Genomic DNA, 26,590 nt, shown 5'->3' with positions numbered 1-26,590 from the left:
TCTTGCTAGCAGGGATGGGTACCAAAACTATAAAATATTAAATACAATTCCTCGAAATAAACACAATTCTATAATATATATAATATCAGGGTTACCATTATAGCAGAGTTGACTTGACCCAGCACCAGGGTAGCCAAGTTGACCCTAAAGAAGAAGTCAAATTAACATGACATAACAAATTGAGTATTATTTAACACAAGGTAGAAAATAGAGACTAGCAAATTGCAGTAAACACTTAAAAGCTGCAATTAAGGTAATCACTCCCACCAGTGCAAATCAGCCTGCTACTACATATCAAATCTTTCTCTTTTTGAAAAATGTTAGTTATTATGAATTGATTCTGATCTGCAGCGTATCAGATTTGTAGTTTTTCATCTGCACTCAATATAAAAGTAATGTCCTTTGATAAATTTGATAGGAGATCCCGTTAGACGCCCACATCAGAATAAAAGACTCACCCCTCCATATGGAGCCAGATTTTGTATTCGTCACACAAGTCCCTGAGGCGCCCCAACTTATCAGTATGACCTGCCCCAGCGGTACCTGGAGAAATGTGCAGCAAAAAAGCGCAAATGCAATATTATAGTCACATGATTTAAAACATACACTCCTGGTCACATATGTCTGAAAAGACTTTTCAGAATGTATAAACTTATTTGTATTTACTGAGGAGAAAAACCATTGGATCCATGAGCAGAAAGGGACTTCGTACTTGAAAGAGAAGCCCTTGTTAGTAAAGCACAGCGGTCAGAGGCTTGTCAGCAGTGTTGCACTCGTCTCAGAAGGAATTTTATTCCCTGCGTCTTAAAAGATACTCCAAATCTTGAAAGTTAAAATTATGTCGCTTGGCAACCTGACGTTTTAGCTCCCTCCACTGATTCTGTGTGATTAAGGTCTGCAGACTGGCTAGACCACTCTAGTATCTTACTGTGCTTGTTCCTATGCCACTCATTTGTTCCTTTAAATGCGTGTTTTTGGTTAATGTCATGTAGAAAGACCTATTAAAGACACATTTTCAGTGTTCTGACAAGTAGGTTCTCATCCAAGAATTTATGGTACATCATGGTCTTATCCATTTGTTTGAGAGCACTTTTTGGCTCGACCAATACTGATAATAATTAAAATCAAGTTAAAGTCCAAGAAACTCAGTGCAAAAAATGAAAATTGTAGATTTAAAAAAGTATTTTGGAGACTCATATATACAAATATACAGAATATGGTGCAGGTGTCACAATGAGACTTGAAGGAAGCTCTTGATTGCAATAATTGTCTAAAGTTGCTACTTTCTAAGGTCCTCCTTATTTTCTTTTAGTTTTAAAAGTCTGTCAGTCGCTTTGTGATATTGTTTTGCACTAATTTGTTGGCCACCGGAGATGTACTTCACTGCAGAATCATGGCTGACGCAAGCATCTGCCAGCTCACGTAAGCCCCACCCCTCTGCAGTAATGATTTCTGTATTTCATTGTCCAGTTAGCAAAAACTATATCACATTAACATTAAAAACGTTACACAAGCTAAACAATGTCATTGTGTGAACATTTTCGCATACTATATATCATAATGGTGACATGCTGACCGTCCGTCCGCGTGTCCTCAGCACTTAGGCATGAAAGCCTGATTGCACACTTAAGAAAAGTCTAGGTTTGTTTACACGCAAAAGCTGGAAAGAGAAATAAATATTTATAAATGAATAAAATAAAGCCAAGAAGAGATACTTGCCGCAGCTTCATTCCAGGTTTTTGCCTTTAATTTGATCAGGAAATGTGCAAATTCAGAAATTTCTACTTAACAAAAAAGATTGTAATCATCACATGTATAACAATTTAATGAACATATAGTAATGTATGATTTGTGTTCTCATTATTTCTTCCCTGTTTTTTCCTCATAACAGGTGAGGCTCTACCTCATCTGTCTCCCCCTATGCGTAAGTACCTGGTGTGTTAACAGCACACTGTTACATATGCCAAATTTAGAGTAAAATTAGGACTTTTGTGTCAATTGCGGTTACCTGCATTGGCGATCAACAACAAAGGAAGCTTCCCGCTTTCTATGTCTTCTTTGATTAGTTTGTCCAAAAGAGCAACATCCTATAATGTAGAAAATACGACAATCAGATAATTCCAATCAGCGCCAATCACTGCTTTCACTTGAGTTCTCCTACCATTTGATGTTGGGATCCAAAAATGGTGTTGCAAGGGACTGTGCACAAACTGGAGAGAGGCAAGCCAAGCTAAACACAAAGACTGACATTAAAATAGGCTACAATAAATACATACCGATAGGTTTCTAAATAATTCAACAATAAAATATGCCAAAAAAACAACTTCAAAACAAAACTGGACATAAATTGTGCTTTTTGTGCACCTACCTGGTTGCACAAATGCTGTCCCAAGCCAGGCCTGCAGGACGCGCTCTGATAGATGACAGGCTGTTTTGTGCTGAGGACAACATAGCCTTCAGAGGCATACTCTTCATAGCGAGCATTGATAACAAGTCGACAAACTTTGACCAAGCCTTCCCTGTCATCTTCATGGAAGTAGGCTGAACCGTTCTCATATCTAAATAGGAGAATAGACAGGTGTGAATGCAATGTCACTGACATGGTGTCATGAAGACACAGCATTTTACACTGCATTTACAAATCGAATTAAACTACATGCAAATTAAGTGTTATCATATGTATGCCTCTGCGATGAGCTGGCGAGTTGTCCAGGGTGTACACCGCCTTCCGCCCGATTGTGGCTGAGATAGGCACCAGCGCCCCCCGGGACCCCAAAAGGAATAAGCGGTAGTAAATGGTTGGATGGATATGTATGCCTTTGTTGGACTGAACATTTGTTAAGATGTGAGCTGATAAAATGTTAATGTGTTGCTTCTAACAACATGATCACCATGTTTTAAACAGAATCATGGGTTGACTTTTACATTACCTGAACAGTCTACAGAGCCACAGTGTGGTATCAGACAAGATCCGAGTAGTCAGCTTCCGAAGTCGCTCTCTGTCCATCACTGAGATGTAGGCTGCCAGACTGTGCCCCAGTAGTGCCATGTGACCTTGTTCACCAACATTCTGCATTCTGCTGGACACACGAACAGCAACTTTACATTGTTTAATTTCAAACTGACCTAAGTTAGGCGGCGGCCCTCTATTTAAAATACATTTTTATTTTGGAATGTCTTTGGCTCAAACATATTTTGTTTTATTTTAAATGGACTGTAGATAGGGGGCTGCCGTAGATAAATGACTTGCGACTGAAAAGTTGCTAGTTTAAGCTATACACTGCCAAAACTCAAGAAAACAATCTTACTAAACTTCTCATGCATGTGCACGACATTACAAAGAGTCTAATACAGAGTCAACAAAGTGAGTCTAGAATCTGATTAAAATTTTGGCCCAAAAGAATACATTTCAGAATATGTATTTACCGTATTTTTCGGACTATAAGTCGCAATTTTTTTTCATAGTTTGGCCGGGGGTGCGACATATACTCCGGAGCGACTTATGTGTGAAATTATTAACACATTACTGTAAAATATCAAATAATATTATTTAACTCATTCGCAGAGGAGACGCAGAAAATGTCAGCAATCGTTACATTCACGTCAACCAATAAGAATTCGGCGGGGGAGGGTCATGGCAGAAGTCAATGCACTTGGGGATAGGTTGATTGGCAACACTAAATTGGCTCTAGTGTGTGAATGTGAGTGTGAATGTTGTCTGTCTATCTGTGTTGGCCCTGCGATGAGATGGCGACTTGTCCAGGGTGTACGCCGCCTTCCGCCTGATTGTAGCTGAGATAGGCGCCAGCGCTCCCTGCAACCCCAAAAGGGAATAAGCGGTAGAAAGAGGATAGTTGGATGGAATGCTAACTGCTATATGCTATATGTTTCTGCAGTAGCTATAAAAATTGATCATTTCAATGTTGACGGTAACTTAAAAAACTGAGAAGGGCTGAACAAAAATGGCATTGAAAAGGAAATCATGTACTGCAGATTACACAATATCAAATAATATTATTTATCTCATTCGCGGAAGAGACAAGGAAAATGTCAGCAATCGTCACACACACGCCAGCAATTGTCAAACACATCAGCAATAGTCACATACACGTCAACCAATAAGAATTCGGCGGGGGAGGGTCATGGCAGAAGTGCATTGTGAGTCATGGAATGCTAACTGCTATATGCTATATGCTACTGCCGTAGCTATAAAAATGGATCATTTCATCGTTGGCGGTAACTTATAAAAACTGAGAAAGGCTGAACAAAAATTGGACCGAAACGAAAATCATGTACTGCAGCTGGACGTTGTGAAATATAATATATAGGTGTTGGCAGAGTTGTTTAGAAGCGACATCGAGGAAGAAGATTTCATCTGATTTATCGATTAGGAGTGACAGATTGTTTGGTAAACGTATAGCATGTTCTATATGTTATAGTTATTTGAATGACTCTTACCATAATATGTTACGTTAACATAGCAGGCACCTTCTCCGTTGGTTATTTATGCGTCATATAAAGGTACACTTATTCAGCCTGTTGTTCATTATTCTTTATTTATTTTAAATTGCCTTTCAAATGTCTATTCTTGGTGTTGGATTTTATCAAATAAATTTCCCCCAAAAATGTGACTTATACTCCAGTGCGAAGTTTATATGTTTTTTTCCTTCTTTATTATGCATTTTCGGCTAGTGCGACGTATACTTCGGAGCGACTTATAATCCGAAAAATACAGCACTCCAGAGCATAAAAAATGTACATTAAAACACTAATTGGGACATATGCAAGAAAAGTAAAGTGTTAGTACTGTGGGCTTGGATTATCTTCTCCCTCCTCATTTTCATGGATGAGGCTGTGAACAAGGTGCAGAACCGTGGCGACATTCTGACCGCTGCACAGAAGACAATACAATATTCATCAAGTGGACAATACAGTACGATAAAAATTCAATTTGAAAATGCTTTCCCTCCTGCAGATGTTGACAATACACAGTGAAGCACAGTGAAGCTTATAGTTCTAAATTAAACATCACATATGTCATCAATCTTTTAGCAGTTATCACTGTATGAAAGTGTGTGTAAAAGTCCAACTTGTCAGCAAGTGTGCCAGTTGGATTTTGGACAACAGCAGCATGGATACCTGATGTAGGCGTAGTTTTAATGCTCTGTGAGATTGGATTGCAATATGCCCCACTTTAGTTTACTATGTGTGTCAGTGCTAATGTGTAGGTTTCTTACTCTCCTTGCAGGGGGGCAGGGATGCTGGTTTTACTGAAAAGTGTTCCTGCTTCCAGCTCTCTAGAAAAAAGAGCACAAACACACAGATGCTCAAATCACATGCAAAAAACAATGCTTTGCTCTGTAATTCTGAAGTTACATTACATCAAACAATAAATATGTGATATGGTATTCAGATTTGGCTAAATTTGTAAAGAACGTTGCAAATATATTGCATCTAAAAGTGGAAGCACACAGAATCTTTACCAGGTCTAATGGCAAATGTATCTGCTCAAGTATAAAATATTAATATTATAATAATACAGCATTAAAATAATTTAAATATAAATTATAATAATATAGCATCTAATAAAATAGGAAAAAATACATGTTTGCTCTGTATATGCCCTTTATTACTGTAAAACTGACTATTTATTATTCTATTCAACTTTTCCTATAGTATTTGAGATTGATAAATATTGCATTTCAAAATCACAAACTACATATTACCATGAACTACATTTTATTTAGAAACCAGGAAATTAGTGCACTACTGATTCAGTGACTGGACATTCATCTACATTAATCATCAGAGCAACACCAGTAATGGTTATGGTTTTATGTTTTTCTCAAACGTGCATAAAAAGATTGATTAGTTTTTTTCATGGCCGATGCAAATTAATATGATTTTTGGGCCTAATCACCGAGAACTAGTAGGGGTTAGGGGCTTCTCCGTATAAAGAAAAATCATGAATGGTTGTTTTGCTTAGTTGTAGGAAGGTTGACACTGATAATGTATATTATAGATTCTCTAATGTTAAAAGAAAATAACCAGTAAGCAGGAAAGGAAACATCCATCCATCCATCCATCATCTTCCGCTTATCCGAGGTCGGGTCGCGGGGGCAGCAGCCTAAGCAGGGAAGCCCAGACTTCCCTATCTCCAGCCACTTTGTCTAGCTCTTCCCGGGGGATCCCGAGGCGTTCCCAGGCCAGCCGGGAGACATAGTCTTCCCAACGTGTCCTGGGTCTTCCCCGTGGCCTCCTACCAGCTGGACGTGCCCTAAACACATCCCTAGGGAGGCGTTCGGGTGGCATCCTGACCAGATGCCCGAACCACTTCATCTGGCTCCTCTCGATGTGGAGGAGCAGCGGCTTTACGTTGAGCTCCTCCCGGATGGCAGAGCTTCTCACCCTATCTCTAAGGGAGAGCCCCGCCACACGGCGGAGGAAACTCATTTCGGCCGCTTGTACCCGTGATCTTATCCTTTCGGTCATGACCCAAAGCTCATGACCATAGGTGAGGATGGGAACGTAGATCGACCGGTAAATTGAGAGCTTTGCCTTCCGGCTCAGCTCCTTCTTCACCACAACGGATCGATACAACGTCCGCATTACTGAAGACGCCGCACCGATCGAAAGGAAACAGACACGGCTAAATAATGAGAACATTGGCTCGATTGGGCTGTAGTAGGTAATAAAATGTCGATGTAATGCAGTGTTAGAAACCGATGACCAGTGAGTAAGACAACCACATGTTAACAATGGCCTGCTTTCGGTGTGCATTTAGCTGAACACAATAATAATCTCACCTTTGTCCATCTCCCAAGATCCTCATGGCTTCTGTCAGATTCTTGTCCACTTGAACCAAGGTGGAGTCCATCACCACACCGCGTGTGGGCTGGAATAAAATAGAATATATTATTAAGAATAATGACATTTGAATACAGTTTATTTCAAAAGCTCATTTAAAATCCATCATTTAAAATATTTTTAATCATTTATCATAACTAACAATATAATCTATCATAACTCACTGAATGAGTCAAGACAAGTACAACTGCCATCCCCTCAGATTGATCTGACACTGTCTAGTTTCACTACTGTTTACATTGGCAACTGAGCCATTATGAAAATGAGTTTCAGGACCAATCCCTAAGTGTTTTAATTGTATAGCAACTGACATGAATTCCTTTTGGGCGCAAGCTGCTCGCTTTCTACTGTAAGCTCAGTGTTTGACTTTACTTTCATGCTTCCACGTAGCAGACTGTATTAAAAAGTGACACGTGACTTATTTCTTCTTTTGCTTTCCTGGCAGCCTTTATGCTTGGCAACACCTGGCCTTGCATCGTGTAACGACACAGTAGTGTATTTTAATAGGACAGTCAATAAGTAGAAAAAAACGCCATAACCGTCCATGGGTTTGACGTGTTAAATGTCGATTTAGTTGCTTTTTTGTGTGTACATTTTAATGTAACTATAATAGGCAGGCCACATTGTAAAGGCCTGAAGAAAAAAAAAAAAAAACGTCTGGCAAAATGTCCAGTTGTCCTCAAAAACATGTTTTTTTTTCAGTAAATAAACCCCCATTCTGCTTTGATCAAAGTTTTGTATTCCTGGAGCAACTGTGATGCAGTCCATATAGTCTTTGGGTTCAGAAACTGTTGGAATTATTTTGATGATTCAAGACCAAAAGCAATTTCCCATGTCTGAACTAGACTGTACATGTGGTCCTCGGTTTAAGAGGCTCATATTTATGAACGCACGTCCATGATTTAATCAATCAATCAATCAATCAATCAATCAATCTTTATTTGTAAAGCCCCGTATATCAGCTATCACTAAACCAAAGTGCTGGACAACAGTGCAAGAACGACAGAGCATAAAACAATAGCACATAATCAATCAATCAATCAATGTTTACTTATATAGCCCTAAATCACTAGTGTCTCAAAGGGCTGCACAAACCACTACGACATCCTCGGTAGGCCCACATAAGGGCAAGGAAAACTCACACCCAGTGGGACATCGGTGACAATAATGACCCAGTGGGACGTCGGTGACAATGATGACTATGAGAACATGATACTGTGATACTGATGATACTGATGACTATGAGAACATATGAAAACATGATACTGTGAAAGATGGATCCAACACAGTCGCGAGAGTCCAGTCCAAAGCGGATCCAACACAGCGGCGAGAGTCCCGTTCACAGCGGAGCCAGCAGGAAAACATCCCAAGCGGAGGCTGATCAGCAGCGCAGAGATGTCCCCAGCCGATACACAGGCGAGCAGTACATGGCCACCGGATCGGACCGGACTCCCTCCACAAAGGAGAGTGGGACATAGAAGAAAAAGAAAAGAAACGGCAGATCAACTGGTCTAAAAAGGGAGTCTATTTAAAGGCTAGAGTATACAAATGAGTTTTAAGGTGAGACTTAAATGCTTCTACTGAGGTAGCATCTCGAACTGTTACCGGGAGGGCATTCCAGAGTACTGGAGCCCGAAATGAAAAAGCTCTACAGCCCGCAGACTTTTTTTGGGCTTTGGGGATCACTAATAAGCCGGAGTCCTTTGAACGCAGACCGGAGTCCTTTGAACGCAGATTTCTTGCCGGGACATATGGTACAATACAATCGGCAAGATAGGATGGAGCTAGACCGTGTAGTATTTTATACGTAAGTAGTAAAACCTTAAAGTCACATCTTAAGTGCACAGGAAGCCAGTGCAGGTGAGCCAGTACAGGCGTAATGTGATCAAACTTTCTTGTTCTTGTCAAAAGTCTAGCAGCCGCATTTTGTACCAACTGTAATCTTTTAATGCTAGACATGGGGAGACCCGAAAATAATACGTTACAGTAGTCGAGGCGAGACGTAACAAACGCATGGATAATGATCTCAGCGTCTTTAGTGGACAGAATAGAGCGAATTTTAGCGATATTGCGGAGATGAAAGAAGGCCGTTTTAGTAACGCTTTTAATGTGTGCCTCAAAGGAGAGAGTTGGGTCGAAGATAATACCCAGATTCTTTACCGTGTCGCCTTGTTTAATTGTTTGGTTGTCAAATGTTAGAGTTGTATTATTAAATAGAGTTCGGTGTCTAGCAGGACCGATAATCAGCATTTCCGTTTTTTTGGCGTTGAGTTGCAAAAAGTTAGCGGACATCCATTGTTTAATTTCATTAAGACACGCCTCCAGCTGACTACAATCCGGCATGTTGGTCAGCTTTAGGGGCATGTAGAGTTGGGTGTCATCAGCATAACAGTGAAAGCTAACACCGTATTTGCGTATGATGTCACCTAGCGGCAGCATGTAGATGCTGAAGAGTGCAGGGCCAAGGACCGAACCCTGGGGAACTCCACACGTTACCTTAACGTAGTCCGAGGTCACATTGTTATGGGAGACACACTGCATCCTATCAGTAAGATAGGAGTTAAACCAAGACAGGGCTAAGTCTGACATACCAATTCGTGTTTTGATACGTTCTAATTAAATTTTATGATCGACAGTATCGAAAGCAGCGCTAAGATCGAGGAGCAGCAACATAGATGACGCATCAGAATCCATCGTTAGCAATAGATCATTAGTCATTTTAAAATAATAAAACAACAGAAAATTAAGTTAACATTAATAAATACAAAACAGGCCAAAATTTTGGACATACCTTCTCATTCAAAGAGTTTTCCTTATTTCCATGACTATTCAATCAGGACAATTGTAGAATGTCACTGAAGGCATCAAAACTATGAATGAACACATGTGGAGTTATGTATTTTACACAAAAAGGTGAAATAACTGAAAACATGTTCTATATTCTAGTTTCTTCAAAACAGCCACCCTTTGCTCTGATTACTGCTTTGCACACTCTTGGCATTCTCTCGATGAGCTTCAAGAGGTTGTCACCTGAAATGGTTTTCACTTCGCAGGTGTCATAGTTTTGAGGCCTTCAGTGACAATCTATTATGTAAATAGTCATGAAAATAAACAAAACACATTGAAATGAAAAGGTGTGTCAAAACTTTTGGCCTGTACTGTATGTCACTGCAATCTTGTGTTTGCATGAGTAAGTCTTAAATTTAGTCTTAAAGAACATTTGTGATGGTCCATAGTTTGGCTAAAAAAACCTGTCTTAAAGTCTAAAGTACCAGCTATGAAATATCTAAAAACCTAATTTCAATCCATAAACACAATACTCGCTTGAGAACTTGTCACAGCACAAACCAGCGGAAGGGATGTGCCAAGAGCTTATTAACTTTTAACACTTAATTAGTTTAAAATGGGTCCCCATTAGTTGCTACACACTACACACTAATCTCAATGGGGCCCATCAATTTTTATGTTTATATTCCATTACTAATATTATGTCTCCTAAGCAGCGGTGGCTCAAAGAACATGAAAGCCCTCAATCACCATGGAAGTGAAAATAAACTTCAATAAAAGCCCAGCGACAGGAGACATGCCCGCCAATATTGGCTGCTCTTTTCATCCAAAACTGATCAACTGTCGTGACCATCACTTAGGATAAAGATTATGAACGCTAATGAATGCTCGAGGGGTAAATGATTCCATGCGCCTTTACAAGGGGACCTGGTAGAGAGACTATCTTCCAGACTATGTCCAGGACAATGTCTTAAGAAGGTAGTAAGAAAGTAAAGCGTTGTTCTCTTTTTATGACCTCCTCCAGGAAGTAATGCATGTTTTATGTCAACATTACGTAATATTGTCAATATAGTGCTGTGTGGGTTTTCTTATCTTCTTCTTTGGTGTCAACCACTTTGCCTTACCACTTTCCTGTTAATGAAAAGTGCTATATAAATAATATTTGATTGATTGATGTAATTGTTGTCATTGGTTTGTCTGTCAGTCAGTCATTGAAATAACTTGTATTCAAATAAATATTCCAAATGGGATAAGCAGAGGGACAGGTTGTAGAAAAATGGATGGCTGAATGGGATAAAGAACAACTAATTAGATTCTGGACCTGATCTGGATCAGTTCTACTATTTTGCCTTACGTTTACATTTGGGCTTGCTTGCGTGTGTGCATTAGGGTGTGTGTGTGTGCGTGTGTATGTGTGTGTGTGTGTTTGTTAGCGGCTTCGCAGGGACAAAGACAGTGAATGACTGACGAGAGTGTTCACTCTGTTTTTTTCATTCCCCGATACATAGCTCAAAAAGTAACGACCGAATTGGTATCTATATTGGTCCTAAATGCAAGAAAGAACCGGTCATTAAATTTTGGGGCTGATTTGGATCCATCCATCCATCCATCCATTCCTTTTCCGCCGCTTGTCCCATTTATACTATGTTGCTTTAACTTTTGTGTGTATATGCTTGCTCCTTTCACACAGACAAATACAGTTGATCATTTACAGGACGCTTCAGTCTCTTTCTTTGACTCCGCGATAGAAGATTATGGGCACATTTTGATTAAACTTTCAGTAAATGGGTTAAGGAACTAGGGCCAAACTACTAATTATAAAGTGACTAGTCAAACGATTATTTCTTATATGATTTTATGTACATGTTTCAGTCCAACAACTTGATTTTAAAATGCTTTCAGGGCTGTAGAGATTCATCGATTATATCGATTAATTCAATTAGAAGATGAAGCATCGATATTTAATTGTTTTGCTTTGATGACTCTTTTAATGAGCCATGCCTCAATGTTTTACTTTCAGGACAAGGCAAGTGTTGCCTTAAAGGAGGGCTCATATTTTAGGGCACCAAGGCAAATATTAATTTCTTTTGAGGCAGGGGCTCCAAAGCTTTTACATTTTGATAGAGGGTGGCATTTTTTAAAATTATTATTATTATTTTTTTAAGTAATGTACATTTATACGTACATGTAGATGCTGTATCAGGACAGAGTTTGAGCAGAAATATGTCGAATAGAAATTAAATATACACAATAAAACATTAACAAAATGCTGTAACATATGAATGGTTTTTGAAGCAACACTTTTGTGATATGAAAAAAAAAACAAAGGAAATGTAAAACAACATGGCGTTTAGTTTTTTATATTAATATACAAAAAAGCAGTTTGGATAATGAAGATTAAGTCTAATAAACAAGCCTTGTTCTTCTCCAACCATGGAGTGGCAAGTCACAAGGGCGGTCGCAGCTTTTGCCGCGGTTGCCGAGGTGAAATTCGTGCCCAGATGAGTTTAATAATACAAATTTATGAAATCCAGACCGCACGGAGTTCCTGGAACTTAAATTCCATTGATTCCGCACAACTACATGCAATAGAGCGCAAGTGAGTGCAGCGCTAACAGGTGCCGTGGCCTGTCAGAGTAGTGATGGAGAGAGAAAATTCAAAGACAAACAAAGTGGGGGGAAAGTGGGGAAGAGGGCACAGGAGCCGAAGGTTTTGCAATCGTATCCAACTGAAAAAAAATAAAATAAAACCTGGTGAAATGTTTGTACTGTCAAACGGAGTTGGCGTTTGATGATGATGTAGCTCGTCAGCAGAGAGCATCCTGTATGTACAGAGCTAACAACACGAAACATGATAAAAGTCTTTTTTGGCATCGAATGCGGTAATAATTCTACACTTGATCGCACTTCATTGAGGAGACAAGATTTGTGTTTGCACACTTTTTTGTGTTTGTTTGCTTTTTGTAGTCCAAAGGTGTCAGGTTAACAGGATCTTGTTACATAATATGATTTCGGAGTATCATGAAAAATATTAATACTTTTTTTCTTACATCAACTTTACTGCTTTATTACCACAGGATCATGGGAAACATAGTTATTTTTCGCCATCTACAGTCTTATCTGTCTATAAATTAGAATACAAAAACATACATTAATATAAACAGCCCAGTATTAGTCACCAACATACACCTGAAATGAGCTGTTAATATACTTTCCAATGTTAATGTTTTTGCACTACAACAGTGACTTTTTCTTGTTCAAAAACAAACTAATTCACTGACTGTGTTCCAATTCTTAATCACAGAAACTTTTGTGCTTAGTTTGGTTTTGTATTTATTTCCCGGTTTATGAATTCATTTTTATTAAAATGGGAGTAGTAGCAGATCAAACCACTGCTCATTTTCTGAAAATATTTGTTTGAATTTAATTTCTCAGGTAAGTCTACTGCTAATTCAACCTCAAGAGATGTTGGTTGCTCTTTACTTTTGATATTGATACTGTGTATTTTTTTATTGAAAAACCAACAGCAAAAGTAGCAGTTCAATCTACTGTGAAAATATTGGTTAATATGAGCAGAAAAGTTTTCCTCTTGTTAATTTCACCTCAAGTGTTGGTTGCACTTTATTCAAATATGATGTGAATGCAATGGCCATTAAATACCAATACCAATCAACCTATCCCCAAGTGCATATCTTATTCATTATTATTGTAGTTTAACACAACTTAATTGTATGTACATTTATTTTTTGACAGGAGTCCTTTCATATGCAATATATTTGCTTGGCTTATTTTTCTAATCAGTTTGACCTAAGCCTAAAGTTTATGTGTTAAATAAATAATAAACTTGACAATGTGGTAAATTAAGAGTAGGTTAGATATAATTACTGAATACCATTAAAATCAAGAGTGTTATTTGAGTGGGGCCGTGGGCTGCTCTGTAGTGGAAAAATTGTGCCCAAAAGGTCAAAAAGGTTGATAACCGCTGGTGTAGATGTAGTTTGAATGTCAATATTGGGTTTCTCAATTTACAAACCCCAAAGCCATGCAACGCAGTGGTAAAAATGCCCCCGTGCCAACTTTTTTGCTATGTGTTGCTGCCATTAAATTCCAAGTCAATAACAATTCCGGTCTTCGTTGGCGATTATATCGACAAATCATTGCAGGCCCATACGGCAGTGGTTCTCAACCACATGTCCGGGGACCTGTACTGGTCCGTGATGCATTTGCTACCGGGTTGCAGAGAAACATTAAATAATTTATAAACAACTGCATTTTCTCCGACTTAACTTTCGCCTGTCCCACTAAACACACCAATACGCTTGTATACAGATGTACAATAAAACTGCTCAGAGGAAGTTGCCATTTGCCAACACAGATAGACAGACAACATTCACACTCACATTCACACACTAGGGACCGTTTAGTGTTGCCAATCAACTTATCCCCAGGTGCATGTCTTTGGCGGTGGGAGGAAGCCGGAGTACCTGGAGGGAACCCACGCAGTCCCGGGGAGAACATGCAAACTCCACAGAAAGATCTTGAGCGTAGGATCGAACCCAGGACCTTCGTATTGTGAGGCAGACGCACTAACCCCTCTGCCAAAATATAAAAGTGACAGATTGTAGCCAAAGGCTGATTGATTTCCATCTTCAGCCCCCAGCAGGTTGATGGTAACCTGCAGGGCATTTTATGCTTTCTGAGCTCACTATGTTCACTGCTCGCTGTACATATCCTATGAAGTCAGACCTACACTGTTTCAATGTCCATTTCTCAGATGGTATAATTGTTGATGACTGAAGTGCTGATATCAACCAAACCTAACATCCCCACCCAAACCCCTCCACATCCCACTCCCCGGATTGTAAATAATTTAATGTATATACTCTGATGATTAACTTGTGAGATGACTGTATTATGCTGATAGTATATATTTCTACCATGAATTAATTAACGTGGACCCCGACTTAAACAAGTTGAAAAACTTATACGGAAGTTTCAATTTAGTGGTGAATTGTACGGAATATGTACTGTACTGTGCAATCTACTAATAAAAGTTTCAATCAATCTCATTGCAAAGAAACAGGCCCACTGCTCTCACTAAATCACCGTTACAGTGATTTGTATTTTTCATGCACTTATTTTTGCTGTATTTATCTGGAACACCAGGACAGCCGGTCCCTGAAAATAATGCCCATTAAACCGGTCCGCGGTGCAAAAATGGTTAGGGTACACTGCCAAACAGAGCAAGTGATAACATTTGGGGGGTGATGCGGATCCCCGTCTGGATGTAGGACTTTACTATTTGGAAATACAATCAGGGAGTGTTTTTCAACCTTTTTTGAGCCAAGGCACATTTTTTGCGTTGAAAAAATCCAGAGGCACACGACCATCAGAAAACATTAAAAAGTCATGTTTGCAATTGTTGGATATGACTTTAAAGGCCTACTGAAACCCACTACTACCCACCACACAGTCTGATAGTTTATATATCAATGATGAAATATTAACATTGCAACACATGCCAATACGGCTTTTTTAGTTTACTAAATTACAATTTTAAATTTCCCGGGAGTTTCGTCTTGGAAACGTTGTGTAATGATGACGTGTACGCAGGACGTCACAGGTTTTTAGGAAGTATGAGCACTGTAAAAAATTACTGTAAAAATACAACAACAAAAAATCACAGTTATATACTGTTCTTCTTAAATGCAGTTAAGTACTGTTTTTTGTGTTGCATTTTACAAAAAATATCGACCAACAGTAAGCTACTGCACAACCTACAGTATAATACAGTATTTTTCAGACTTGTTTCTTGGGTCCGCCCACAATTGTCAGACCGAGCTTCTTTTCGCACTGTCTGCTGCTTTCACGCACAACACGTACACAGGCGGAAGAAAAAGTAGTTCCAACTAAACCGTGTCATTTATACAAGATTTCAATAGTACTTCCCATTGTGTTGCTGTTGATATTTTTACCTCAAAACATGTACTATCAAAGTATCAACATTTTGATTTGAAAATCAATTTTAGAGCATTAAGATCTGGCACTCCTTTTTATTGATATTCAAGTATCATTCCGCACATCTTAACTAGTCTGAAGTTGCCAAGTACTCATGGATGGACGATCCACCTCCAGCTACACGATCACCTGGCCGCCGGAGCTACATCCATCCTACTGGTCTCTATTTGATAACAAGGTAATTCCCATGCAACCAAAGTCACTTGTACCTTGATGTGTCATTTTCTGTTAGAATTGCTTTATATACATATATTTATAAAGTACAAAATTACATAGCGCCACATAGCATCACATGTACCGCCGCATGCTAGCTAGCTAAGTTTTCGTCATTTTTGTCAGCGTGATTATGAAAAAAAAGATGATAACTTGCAACATATGTGCTACGACTTGCAGCAATGTGTATGCGTATGTTAGACACATGCAAAGTCATAGTTTTATGCCCAATGCATCGTTTAAGTGTGCTTTCCCCGAATGAGTATAGCTGTATTTGAGAAAAAAAGCTATGAACCATAATGCTCAGTCTACCCTTCCTGTGGATGAAGATGGGGAGTTGACTCTTCATATCATCCAGCTGTTGATGGCCTATTTTGATGAAATAAGAGGTGCACTGATACTCCTTGCAGATGTAAGTTTAGCACTATGCATTCTTGAATTTTAATTAAATGATGCTCCAAACTGCCATGTTATATTTTGTCACAAGTCATCATGGTGACCTATTTTTTCTACAGATGTCTGCCACTGCAGGCGATGTGGAGCGGACACTGACCCTCCCGACCAGTCCACGACTGATACTGCTAGGTAAGTGTCTCATGGAGCGCAGAACATAAGTCTGTTTGTCCTAAATATATGTATACTATGCTCTCCTGCAGATATATTTCTATCATTGTTGTTTTTGTCATTTCGAACATTGGAAAGTAATGATTTGCAGCAGTACACCTTAGGACAGTGATTCTTAACCTTTTTTCAGTGATGTACCCCATGTGAAATTTTTTTTAATTCAAGTACCCCCTAATCAGAGCAAAGCATTTTTGGTTGAAAAAAAGATATAAAGAAGTAAAATACAGCATTATGTCATCAGTTTCCAATTCATTAAATTGTATAACAGTGCAAAATATTGCTCATTTGTAGTGGTCTTTCTTGAACTATTTGGAAAAAAAAGATATAGAAAAAACTAAAAACTTGATGAAAAATAAACAAGTGATTCAATTATAAATAAATGGTAAATGGGTTGTACTTGTATAGCGCTTTTCTACCTTCAAGGTACTCAAAGCGCTTTGACACTACTTCTACATTCACCCATTCACACACACATTCACACACTGATGGAGGGAGCTGCCATGCAAGGCGCTAACCAGCACCCATCAGGAGCAAGGGTGAAGTGTCTTGCTCAGGACACAACGGACGTGACGAGGTTGGTACTAGGTGGGGATTGAACCAGGGACCCTCGGGTTGCGCACGGCCACTCTGCCACTGCGCCACGCCGTCCCGAATATAAATAAAGATTTCTACACATAGAAGTAATCATAAACTTAAAGTGCCCTCTTTGGGGATTGTAATAGAGATCCATCTGGATTCATCAACTTCATTCTAAACATTTCTTCACAAAAGAATAATATTTTAAACATAAACAATATTTATGGAACATGTCCACAAAAAAAATCTAGTTGTCAACACTGAATATTGCATTGTTGCATTTATTTTCACAGTTCAGAGTTTACGTACCCCCAGGTACGTGTACCCCTGGGGGTACTTGAAGGTATGCCAAGAGGTAAGTGAGATTTAAAAAAAAAAACATTCTAGAAATAGCAACAATTCAAAAAATCCTTTATAAATATATTTATTGAATAATAATTCAACAAAATATGAATGTAAGTTCATAAACTGAGAAAAGAAATGCAACAATGCAATATTCAGTGTTGACAGCTAGATTTTTGTGGACATGTTCCATAAATATTGATGTTAAAGATTACTTTTTTTTGTGAAGAAATGTTTAGAATTAAGTTCATGAATCCAGATGGATCTCTATTACAATCCCCAAAGAGGGCACTTTAAGTTGATGATTATTTCTATGTGTAGAAATTTTTATTTATACTTGAATCACTTGTTTATTTTTCAACAATTTTTTTTTTTTTGTATCTTTGTAATCCAAACAGTTCAAGAAAGACCACTACAAATGAGCAATATTTTGCACTGTTATACAATTTAATAAATCAGAAACTGATGACAAAGTGCTATATTCTTTATCTCTTTTTTTCAACCAAAAATGCTTTGCTCTGATTAGGGGGTACTAGAATTAAAAAAAATGTCCACAGGGGGTACATCACTGAAAAAAGGTTGAGAAACACTGCCTTGGGAGACTAGATGTAAACAGAGTAAAGAGAAAGCGATATATTTTTGGGTGTAAGGTGGCCATTTCAAAATACCTTTAAAATGCTACCCATATTGGATACTGTTTAGGAACATAAACTGTATTTCTTGACTGTTCCAGTTGCTGGTGACAAAGTCACAATAAAAGGTTAGATGACCAGCATGGAAGGTGATGTCATCTGCGAAGGCGTCCAACCTAGCTTCATCTAAGGGCTTGCTGCCCTTCTTGCCACCTACTATGTGTTTAACTTGGAATACCAAGAGGAAGGTGCTCGGACATTGGAATTTGTTCAAAGGTAAATCCTCTTGATACTGTTAAATACTGTTAGGATATTTTGCCCCTTTTCTCACCTCTGTTCAGGAATTTTACTTGTCATTTCCCCAATTTTGTGCCTTAAATCAATGACTCTTCTGTTCCTTTGTGGACCTTCTTATTACAAATGTTTCTTTTGATAGCAAGTTGAAGATGGCATGTTCATCCAAAGTGTGATGCTGGATTCAGAGTGAATGAATTATTACCACATTAAATGTTTTTTGATCTACAGTAATTCTTTTTGGCCACCAGACCTAAGTCTGTTAAACATATCAGCATCTCAAACCACAGCTATCTCATCTTTGTGCAACTTGTTCCAACCGGTCTGAACAATCCAGTCGACCAACATGGTTACCAAAATGAGGCGGGTTGTGCTTTGAAATGGACATAAAGCCAGGTGAAGAGAATGAATCCGTCTCTGCCCTCCCTCTTTTGATACCCTGCCTTTTGTTTTTTGTTTTGGCATGCATTACAACAGATTAAGTTGTATTACAGTAGGTAAGTTTCCAAAACACTACATAACAAACTAGAAAAGCATGTGAAGAGTGCAGACCACCACAATAGGGTCACTGGCAGCGATATTTTGGTGTGTCCAGTTATGAGCTTAGGTAGGAAATTATTTTATAGTGCGCTGGGGACTACGCCTGGTTCTTAGCCTCTATCACAGCTTATAAAAGTGGGGTCTCTGACAGAATCCTTAAAAAGAAAATACTGGATCCAGACAGTGATCCGGGTCTCCACCAAAATCTAACAATCTGTTCTTTATCTGGATACCCACCTTGTGCGAATATATGAACAAAATCCGTTTGAGCTTTTTCCAAATTTTGCAAATCCACTAACATCAACAAAAACATAACCTAGGCAGAGGTAAATATGTAAACGTGTCAAAGAAGTATCCATGTTGCATGCTCCTGTGCAGTAATATGCCAGATACACAATGTCATTACATGGTTGTTTTGTCTGCCAATGAAGGAATTATAAATGTGCTATCAAAAGATGGCAAAAGATCGACAGAGAGAAATACATAAATAGAGAGAGGGATTTGGGAGGTTTTAGCATTGCCTTCCTCTCTGAATTTTTCTTAATGGGTTTTAGAGCATTCGCTCATCTATAGCTGTGGTTATGGTATAGGCTCACATATATCCTAAAATTGATATGAATATTTGTGCAGTGCATATTCATAAATTAACAATGTGAGGGGAGTTCTGTATCGACTGCAAGTAATCTTCAATCACGACAGAATATCTTATATGCTTTCTCTGTTTTTTAGGCGATAAATTGGCATTAACCCTGAGACGGGAACAAAGGCTAGCCAGGGAAAGGTGGTGTCTAAGAAGACCAGGAAGCTGATCCAGAAAAAGGCAGCAACTGTAAATCCTCACGTAGCCACCCTTATAAAAATTCTCACAGACTTTGGTGGGGCTTTATGTTGCCCGACCACTGAACACTGGGTATGTCATGTTCAGTTAGTTTAGTAAATTGTGCAGTTCAGTTTTGTTTTACAAATTTTTCTATTGCACATGATCCCAACTTCTTTTGTTCTAAATATTAAAAATGTTCTTTGAAAATGTGTGTGTCCTCTCTGACGGTGAAGCAGAAGCACTATGTATGGAGGTGTGTGTGGGGGGTGGTGTTTACATCATATCCAAATGGACATTTTCATTTTGAGCGTTTTGATCGTTATCTGGATGTAGGAACCACGTTCTCTGATGCCATCGTTTGTTCCGATTGCAGGAGTTGCTTAACATTGTTTTAAATGTTAAAATGTTAATTTAAAATGTGTGTGCTCTCTCGGATGGTGCAACAGAGAAACTATGTTTGGGTGTGTGGGTGTGTCCTGGTGGGAGGATATCTAAATGGACATTTTCATTTTGATTATCTAGTTCTATGGACTGTTCTAATGCTAAAGTTGCTTAACATTGTTCTAAATGTTAAAATGCTTCACTGAAAAAAAGAAGTATGCAGTAAATGTACATTGAATGTGTTTGATGCGCTTAAAAATATTTGGTTAATAAAAGCATAAACTTGCAAGGCCATTTCTCCAGTCATTTTTATGCCAGCAGATTGCAGGGGTTTTGATTTTGAAAAATTAAAAGTTCAACTTATTAACTTCTAGTGGCATTATACTGTAAAACTCAGTCTATAGTGCTTACAATTATTTTACTGTAATTAACTGTCATGCATATTACAGTAGATACACTAAAATAACAGTGTAATGCCGCTAAACAGATGACAGTATTATGCTGTGAAGCGTATATTTGATACAGCACAGTACTGTGATACCTTTTACAGTAATATACTGTAGTGATAAATCACAGTATGTGTGCTGTAGAAAAACAGTTCTATACTGGAACCATTAGCTGCCAGTAGGTTACTGTAATTAAAACGGTGAAATTTCTTACAGTGAGCGCTACGCACACACAGGTAAAAGTCGTCTGCTTTAACGGCATAATTACACAGTATTTTGGAGATCTGTGTTGCTGAATCTTTTGCAATTTGTTCGATTAATATTGGAGAAGTCCCAGTAGAAAGATGGAGTTGGGAAGTTTTAACCTTTAACCTTTAGCCACAACATCCTTGATTCCTTGTTTAAAATTCCCGTAGGTAAATCTTAACTATGGATCAGAGCGCGGTCAAGCAGACATGGATCCCAACCGAATGTCAACCAGCAGGTTTCGGTGAGAAAATTGTGGTTAAAAAGTCGCCACTTACCGGATATCAGCTGAGCTTGTGTCGTCCGTACAGCTGCCGTCGACACCCGTGAGACATGGCGTCAAGACACCCGTGGGACACACCCCTCCGACTATAAGGTAATATTAAACTAACTAAAACACTAGCAACACAATAGAAAGATAAGGGATTTCCCAGAATTATCCTAGTAAATGTGTTTAAAAACATCGGAATACGTCCCAATGCTATCGCGTTTTTTTTTTAAACTCGTTTTCTTTTTTTTCTAGTCCGTCGCTATCAATATCCTCAAACACGAATCTTTCATCCTTGCTCAAATTAATGGGGAAATTGTCTTTTTTTCGGTCCGAATAACTGTTTTCTTTGGAGGCTCCCATTAAAATCAATGTGAATATGTGAGGAGCCCCCACACGTGCGACGTCATCGTCTGCGACTTCCGGTAAAGGCGAGGCTTTTTCAGGAAGTACCAAAAGTGGCGAACTTTATCGTTGATTTTCTCTACTAAATCCTTTCAGCAAATATATGGCAATATCGCGAAATGATCAAGTATGACACATAGAATGGACCTGCTATCTTCGTTTGAATAAGAAAATCTCATTTCAGTAGGCCTTTAAACAATAACCAAACATGCATCACTAAAGCTCTTGTCTCAAAGTAGGTGTACTGTCACGACCTTTCACATCACGCCATGACTTTTTTAGAGTTTTATGCTGTTTTCCTGTGTGTAGTGTTTTAGTTCTTGTCTTGCGCTCCTATTTTGGTGGTTTTTTCTCTTTAATTTAGGTATTTTCCTGTAGCAGTTTCATGTTGTCCTTTGAGCAATATTTGCCGCATCTATTTTGGTTTAGCAATCAAGAATATTTCAGTTGTATCACTATAGCTCTTGTGGATTCCCCGGGAAGAGCTGGACGAAGCGGCTGGGGAGAGGAAAGTCTGGGCTTCCCTGCTTAGGCTGCTGCCCCCGCGACCCGACCTCGGATAAGCGGAAGAAGATGGATGGATGGATGCTTTGTTTAAGCAATCAAGAATATTTCAGTTGTATCACTATAGCTCTTGTCTCAGAGTAGGTGTCCTGTTAATACCTGTCACATCACGCCGTGACTTATTTATAGTTTTAAACTGTTTTCCAAAACAGTTTAAAACTATAAATAAGTCACGGCGTGATGTGACAGCCGATTGTAGCTGAGATAGGCGCCAGCGCCCCCCGCGACCCCGAAAGGGAATAAGCGGTAGAAAATGGATGGATGGATGAACTGTTTTCCTGGGTGTAGTGTTTTAGTTCTTGTCTTGGGCTCCTATTTTGGTGGCTTTTTCTCTTTAATTTAGGTATTTTCCTGTAGCAGTTTCATAGATAGATAGATGAATAGTACTTTACTTTACTTCAGGAGTGTTCCTTCAGGAAAATTAAAATTCCAGCAGCAGTGTACAGAGTTAAGATCAATTTAGATAAAAGTAACAAAGTAAATAATGGGGGTTTGAATGGAAACAAAATAGAGCAATATTACATTAAGAATAAAAAATAAAAAGCAACAATGGGAATAAAAATATAACAGTAAAATAAGAATATAACAAGACAAAGTAGGCAGTAGTGACCATGTTATGAAAACGTATTGCACTGTTATTGTTTTGCATTATTGACGTCCTTTGAGCGATATTTCCCGCATCTTTTGATTGATTGATTGATTGAAACTTTTATTAGTAGATTGCACAGTTCAGTACATATTCCGTACAATTGACCATTAAATGGCACCACCCGAATAACTTTTTCAACTTGTTTAAGTCGGGGTCCACGTTAATCAATTCATCTACTTTGTTTTAAGCAATCAAAAATATTCCAGTGGTTTTTATCCTTCTTTGTGGGGACATTGCTGATTGTCATGTCATGTTCGGATGTACATTGTGGACGCCGTCTTTGCTGTCGTCCAGCATTGTTTTTGTTTACTTTGTAGCCGGTTCAGTTTTAGTTTCAATCTGCATAGCCTTCCCTAAGCTTCAATGCCTTTTCTTAGGGGCACTCACCTTTTGTTTATTTTAGATTTAAGCATTTGACACCGTTTTACCTGCACGCTGCCTCCCGCCGTTTCCGACATCTACAAAGCAATTAGCTACCGGCGGCCACCTACTGATATCCCCGACACTCAACAACAAATCATTTTCCGATTATAATTACTGGTTTGCAAAATATATTTTTAACCCAAATAAGTGAAATTTGAAAATCTCCCAAGGTACACCAGATTGTACCTCACGGCACAGTTGTTGAAAAACACTGCAGTAAGGCATGGCGGAAGTCTGCGCTCTGAGTGCTTTTCTTGCATTAAAGGTCTCCTGAAACCCACTATTACCGACCACGCAGTCTGATAGTTTATACTGTATATCAATAATGAAATATTAACATTGCAATACATGCCAATATGGCCTTTTTAGTTTACTAAATTGCAATTTTAAATTTCCCGCGAGTTTCTTGTTGAAAACGTTGCGGAATGATGACGAGTACGCGTGACGTCACGGACTGTAAGGAAATATTAGCGCTGCTCCAAACACGGCTAAAAGTCGTCTGCTTTAATCGCATAATTACACAGTATTTTGGACATCTGTGTTGTTGAATCTTTAGCAATTTGTTCATTTAATAATCGAGACTATAAAGAACAATGCTGTTGGTGGAAAGCGGTGGATTGCAGCTGTCTTTAGCACTGAGACACAGCCGGTGTTTCTTTGTTTGTTGTGAAGCAGAGCGGTCAAGCGAACATGTTTTCTCTACGTCAACCAGCATGTTTTTGGATGGGGAAATTGTGATATATATCTTACCGGAGAAATCATTGGATTATTCGTCGTCCTGCAGCAGCTGTTTAAAAGGCAGCTGTTAGCTTGGCTCCTCGGCTTCTCTCTGAGACACTGCGTGTTCACCGCAGCCATCCGACCTCGAGGTATGTCTTTACAATCTTTAAAATCTCACTAAAACACTATTAAAACAATTAGCAGATAAGGGATCCTCCAGAAGTATCCTAGTAAATGTGTCTAATTACATCTGAAACGCTCAGACTGCCGCCGCCATGAGCCGTCGCTTATTTATTATTATTTTTTTTTTTTCTAGTCCTTCACTATCAATATCCTGATTCACGAATCCTTCATCCTTGCTTAAAATTAATGGGGAAATTGTCGCTTTCTCAGTCCGAATTGCTCTTACTGTTGAAGGCTCCGATTAAAAACAATGGGAATATGTGTGGAGCCCTGCAACTCGTGACGTCACGCACACATACTTCCGGTAAAGGTAAGGCTTTTCTATTAGCGACTAAAAGTTGCGAACTTTATCTTCGATGTTCTCTACTAAATCCTTTCAGCAAAAATATGGCAATATCGCGAAATGATCAAGTATGACACATAGAATGGACCTGCTATTCCCGTTTGAATAAGAAAATCTAATTTCAGTAGGCCTTTAAATAGTGGGCACATTTCTATTCAGAAGACTTTACAAGACTGGTGAGAACAACGGGACTTGAAGGGTGGAATGCAACACCGCTGTTAAAAATGGGTGTGACTTTCGCCGTTTACTTTTAAGGAGCATTATTGCAGTATCTATTACGGGATTACAGAGAGTTATTACATGAAAGTTAAAAGAAGATGAAGTGTACTTTGAGGTGGAAAAAGGGAAGCACAGTGCAGGCAAAGAGCACAATCCTATCTACACGGGAGTCTTTGACAGGTGCACAGCTGATATCGTCCCTCAAAGACAGACTCGCAATGTCCGCAGCTGCCATTGCTCCTGTTGTCACTGTGTGAATAGCGACGACAAGGCCGAGCAAAATTTAAAAAAAAGGTGGAAATAAAGCGATGTAGCATGCTAGCAAGTGCGCTGTCTGACAGCAGCACGTCACAAGCAGCTAGCTAGCGAGCCTTCCTCTTACCCTTCACAGACTCCGATCGCAGCGTCCCACGATAGACGACGGAAGCAGCCTAAGGCGAAGAAATGCCAGCGAGTCCCGTCATGGAGTTCGGTTGAAAGGAGGCCGAAATTTTGGACTCCGAAGTAAGTGTTTCCTGCTTTGTTCTGCGGGGACAGTCTTACGTGCGGCTTACTTCCTGGTATGGCGGCTCGACGTGCGTTCCACGCTGGCAATGCTGACGTCACGCCTAGAAGAGGCCAGTCAGGTGGACTGGCGACGTCACAAGATGCCAACAGTGAGTTTATACAAAAAAGTTCTATTTTGGTTTCATCTGACCACATGACATTCTCCCAATCCTCTGTTGTATCATCCATGTATCCATTTTGGTATAAACTCAACTTGTCGTGTTTGGAGGAAGAAGAATACGGAGTTGCATTCCAAGAACACCAAACCTACTGTGAAGCATGGGGGTGGAAACATGCTTTGGGGCTGAATTTCTGCTAAGGGGACAGGACGATTGATCCGTGTTAAGGAAAGAATGAATGGGGCCATGTATCGTGAGATTTTGAGCCAAAACCTCCTTTCATCAGTGAGAGCTTTGAATGGTTGACCAAATACTTATTTTCCACCATAATTTACAAATACATTCTTTAAAATTCCTACAATGTGAGTTTCTGGATTTTTTTTTCACATTCTCTCTCTCACAGTTGAAGTGTACCTATGATGAAAATTACAGACTTCTGTCGTCATTTTAAGTGGGAGAACTTGCACAATCGGAGGCTGCCCCACTGTATATATGCATAGAAATATATATATATATATATATATATATATATATATATATATATATATATATATATATATATATATATATATATATATATATATATATATATATATCCATCCATCCATCCATTTCTCCCGCTTAATCGCTTTGGGGTCGCGGGGGGCGCTGGTGCCTATCTCAGTTACAATCGGGCGGAAGGCGGTGTACACCCTGGACAAGTCGCCACTTCATCGCAGTATATATATATATATATATATATATATATATATATATTGAGGTTACAACCCCCTGGCGCTGTATTGTACTGTTTCTGCACCTGTTTTGATTTTCATTGTTTCTTTGTTTGTTTGTAAATGTTGAACATTCTAAAAACAGGTTTATAAAAAAAAAAAAAGTAAACAAAATAACTTGGCAAATACCTCCAGGGATGCACTTTTGACGTCCCTACTATAGATTAATAAATAGGTAATAAATGTTGTTTATTAACAACAATGTAGGTCAATATATGCATAGATATCTTTACTTGTTGACAAAAGGTGACGTTAGTGTAATATCTAATCTTAATAATGATACATTTTATTCTTAGAATATGACGAGGGCCAATATAAAAATGAGGCATAATTAATTTGTACAGAAATGCCTAACAAATCCATGTTACACTTGGACAATTCATGACCGAAAAGGAGTAGGAAGAATCTCTAATCCAACGTTCACACTTAGAATAATTCACATATTTACTTTTTGTCATTAAAATTGTTTCCATTCTTGTGTTTAAGTGTCAGTATTTTCTAATACAGGGAGAAGATAATAAATAACTAGAAAAGCACTTCAAATAGTAAGGAATCCAAACAAAAGTCTAATCAGTTTTTACTTGTCTCGTTT

The 26,590-nt window shown here is 38.7% G+C and overlaps 1 protein-coding gene across 2 annotated transcripts in view; it reads right to left on the bottom strand.

Moving 5' to 3' along the window:
- The window catches only part of pdxdc1 (pyridoxal-dependent decarboxylase domain containing 1), a 57,960-nt gene extending 32,799 nt beyond the window's left edge, over positions 1-25,161 (bottom strand). The window contains exons 1-10 of one of the 2 annotated variants that reach the window (XM_061884081.1): positions 24,943-25,161; positions 6,807-6,895; positions 5,238-5,297; positions 4,808-4,891; positions 2,931-3,080; positions 2,369-2,558; positions 2,162-2,230; positions 2,009-2,087; positions 459-543; positions 96-144 (exon numbers count right to left, since the gene is read on the bottom strand). In XM_061884081.1, coding sequence (XP_061740065.1) covers positions 96-144; positions 459-543; positions 2,009-2,087; positions 2,162-2,230; positions 2,369-2,558; positions 2,931-3,080; positions 4,808-4,891; positions 5,238-5,297; positions 6,807-6,877 — 837 coding nt within the window. In that variant the 5' untranslated portion in view covers positions 6,878-6,895; positions 24,943-25,161. The remainder of the gene's footprint in view (positions 1-95; positions 145-458; positions 544-2,008; positions 2,088-2,161; positions 2,231-2,368; positions 2,559-2,930; positions 3,081-4,807; positions 4,892-5,237; positions 5,298-6,806; positions 6,896-24,942) is intronic. The other variant, XM_061884082.1, reaches the window with a different exon arrangement.
- Between the last annotated feature and the right edge of the window lie 1,429 nt (positions 25,162-26,590).

The sequence above is a fragment of the Nerophis ophidion genome, linkage group LG23 (genome assembly GCF_033978795.1).
Source record: "Nerophis ophidion isolate RoL-2023_Sa linkage group LG23, RoL_Noph_v1.0, whole genome shotgun sequence".
NCBI lineage: Eukaryota > Metazoa > Chordata > Actinopteri > Syngnathiformes > Syngnathidae > Nerophis > Nerophis ophidion.
Note: the sequence above shows the minus strand (reverse complement) of the source record. Positions and strands in the feature narration are given on the sequence as shown.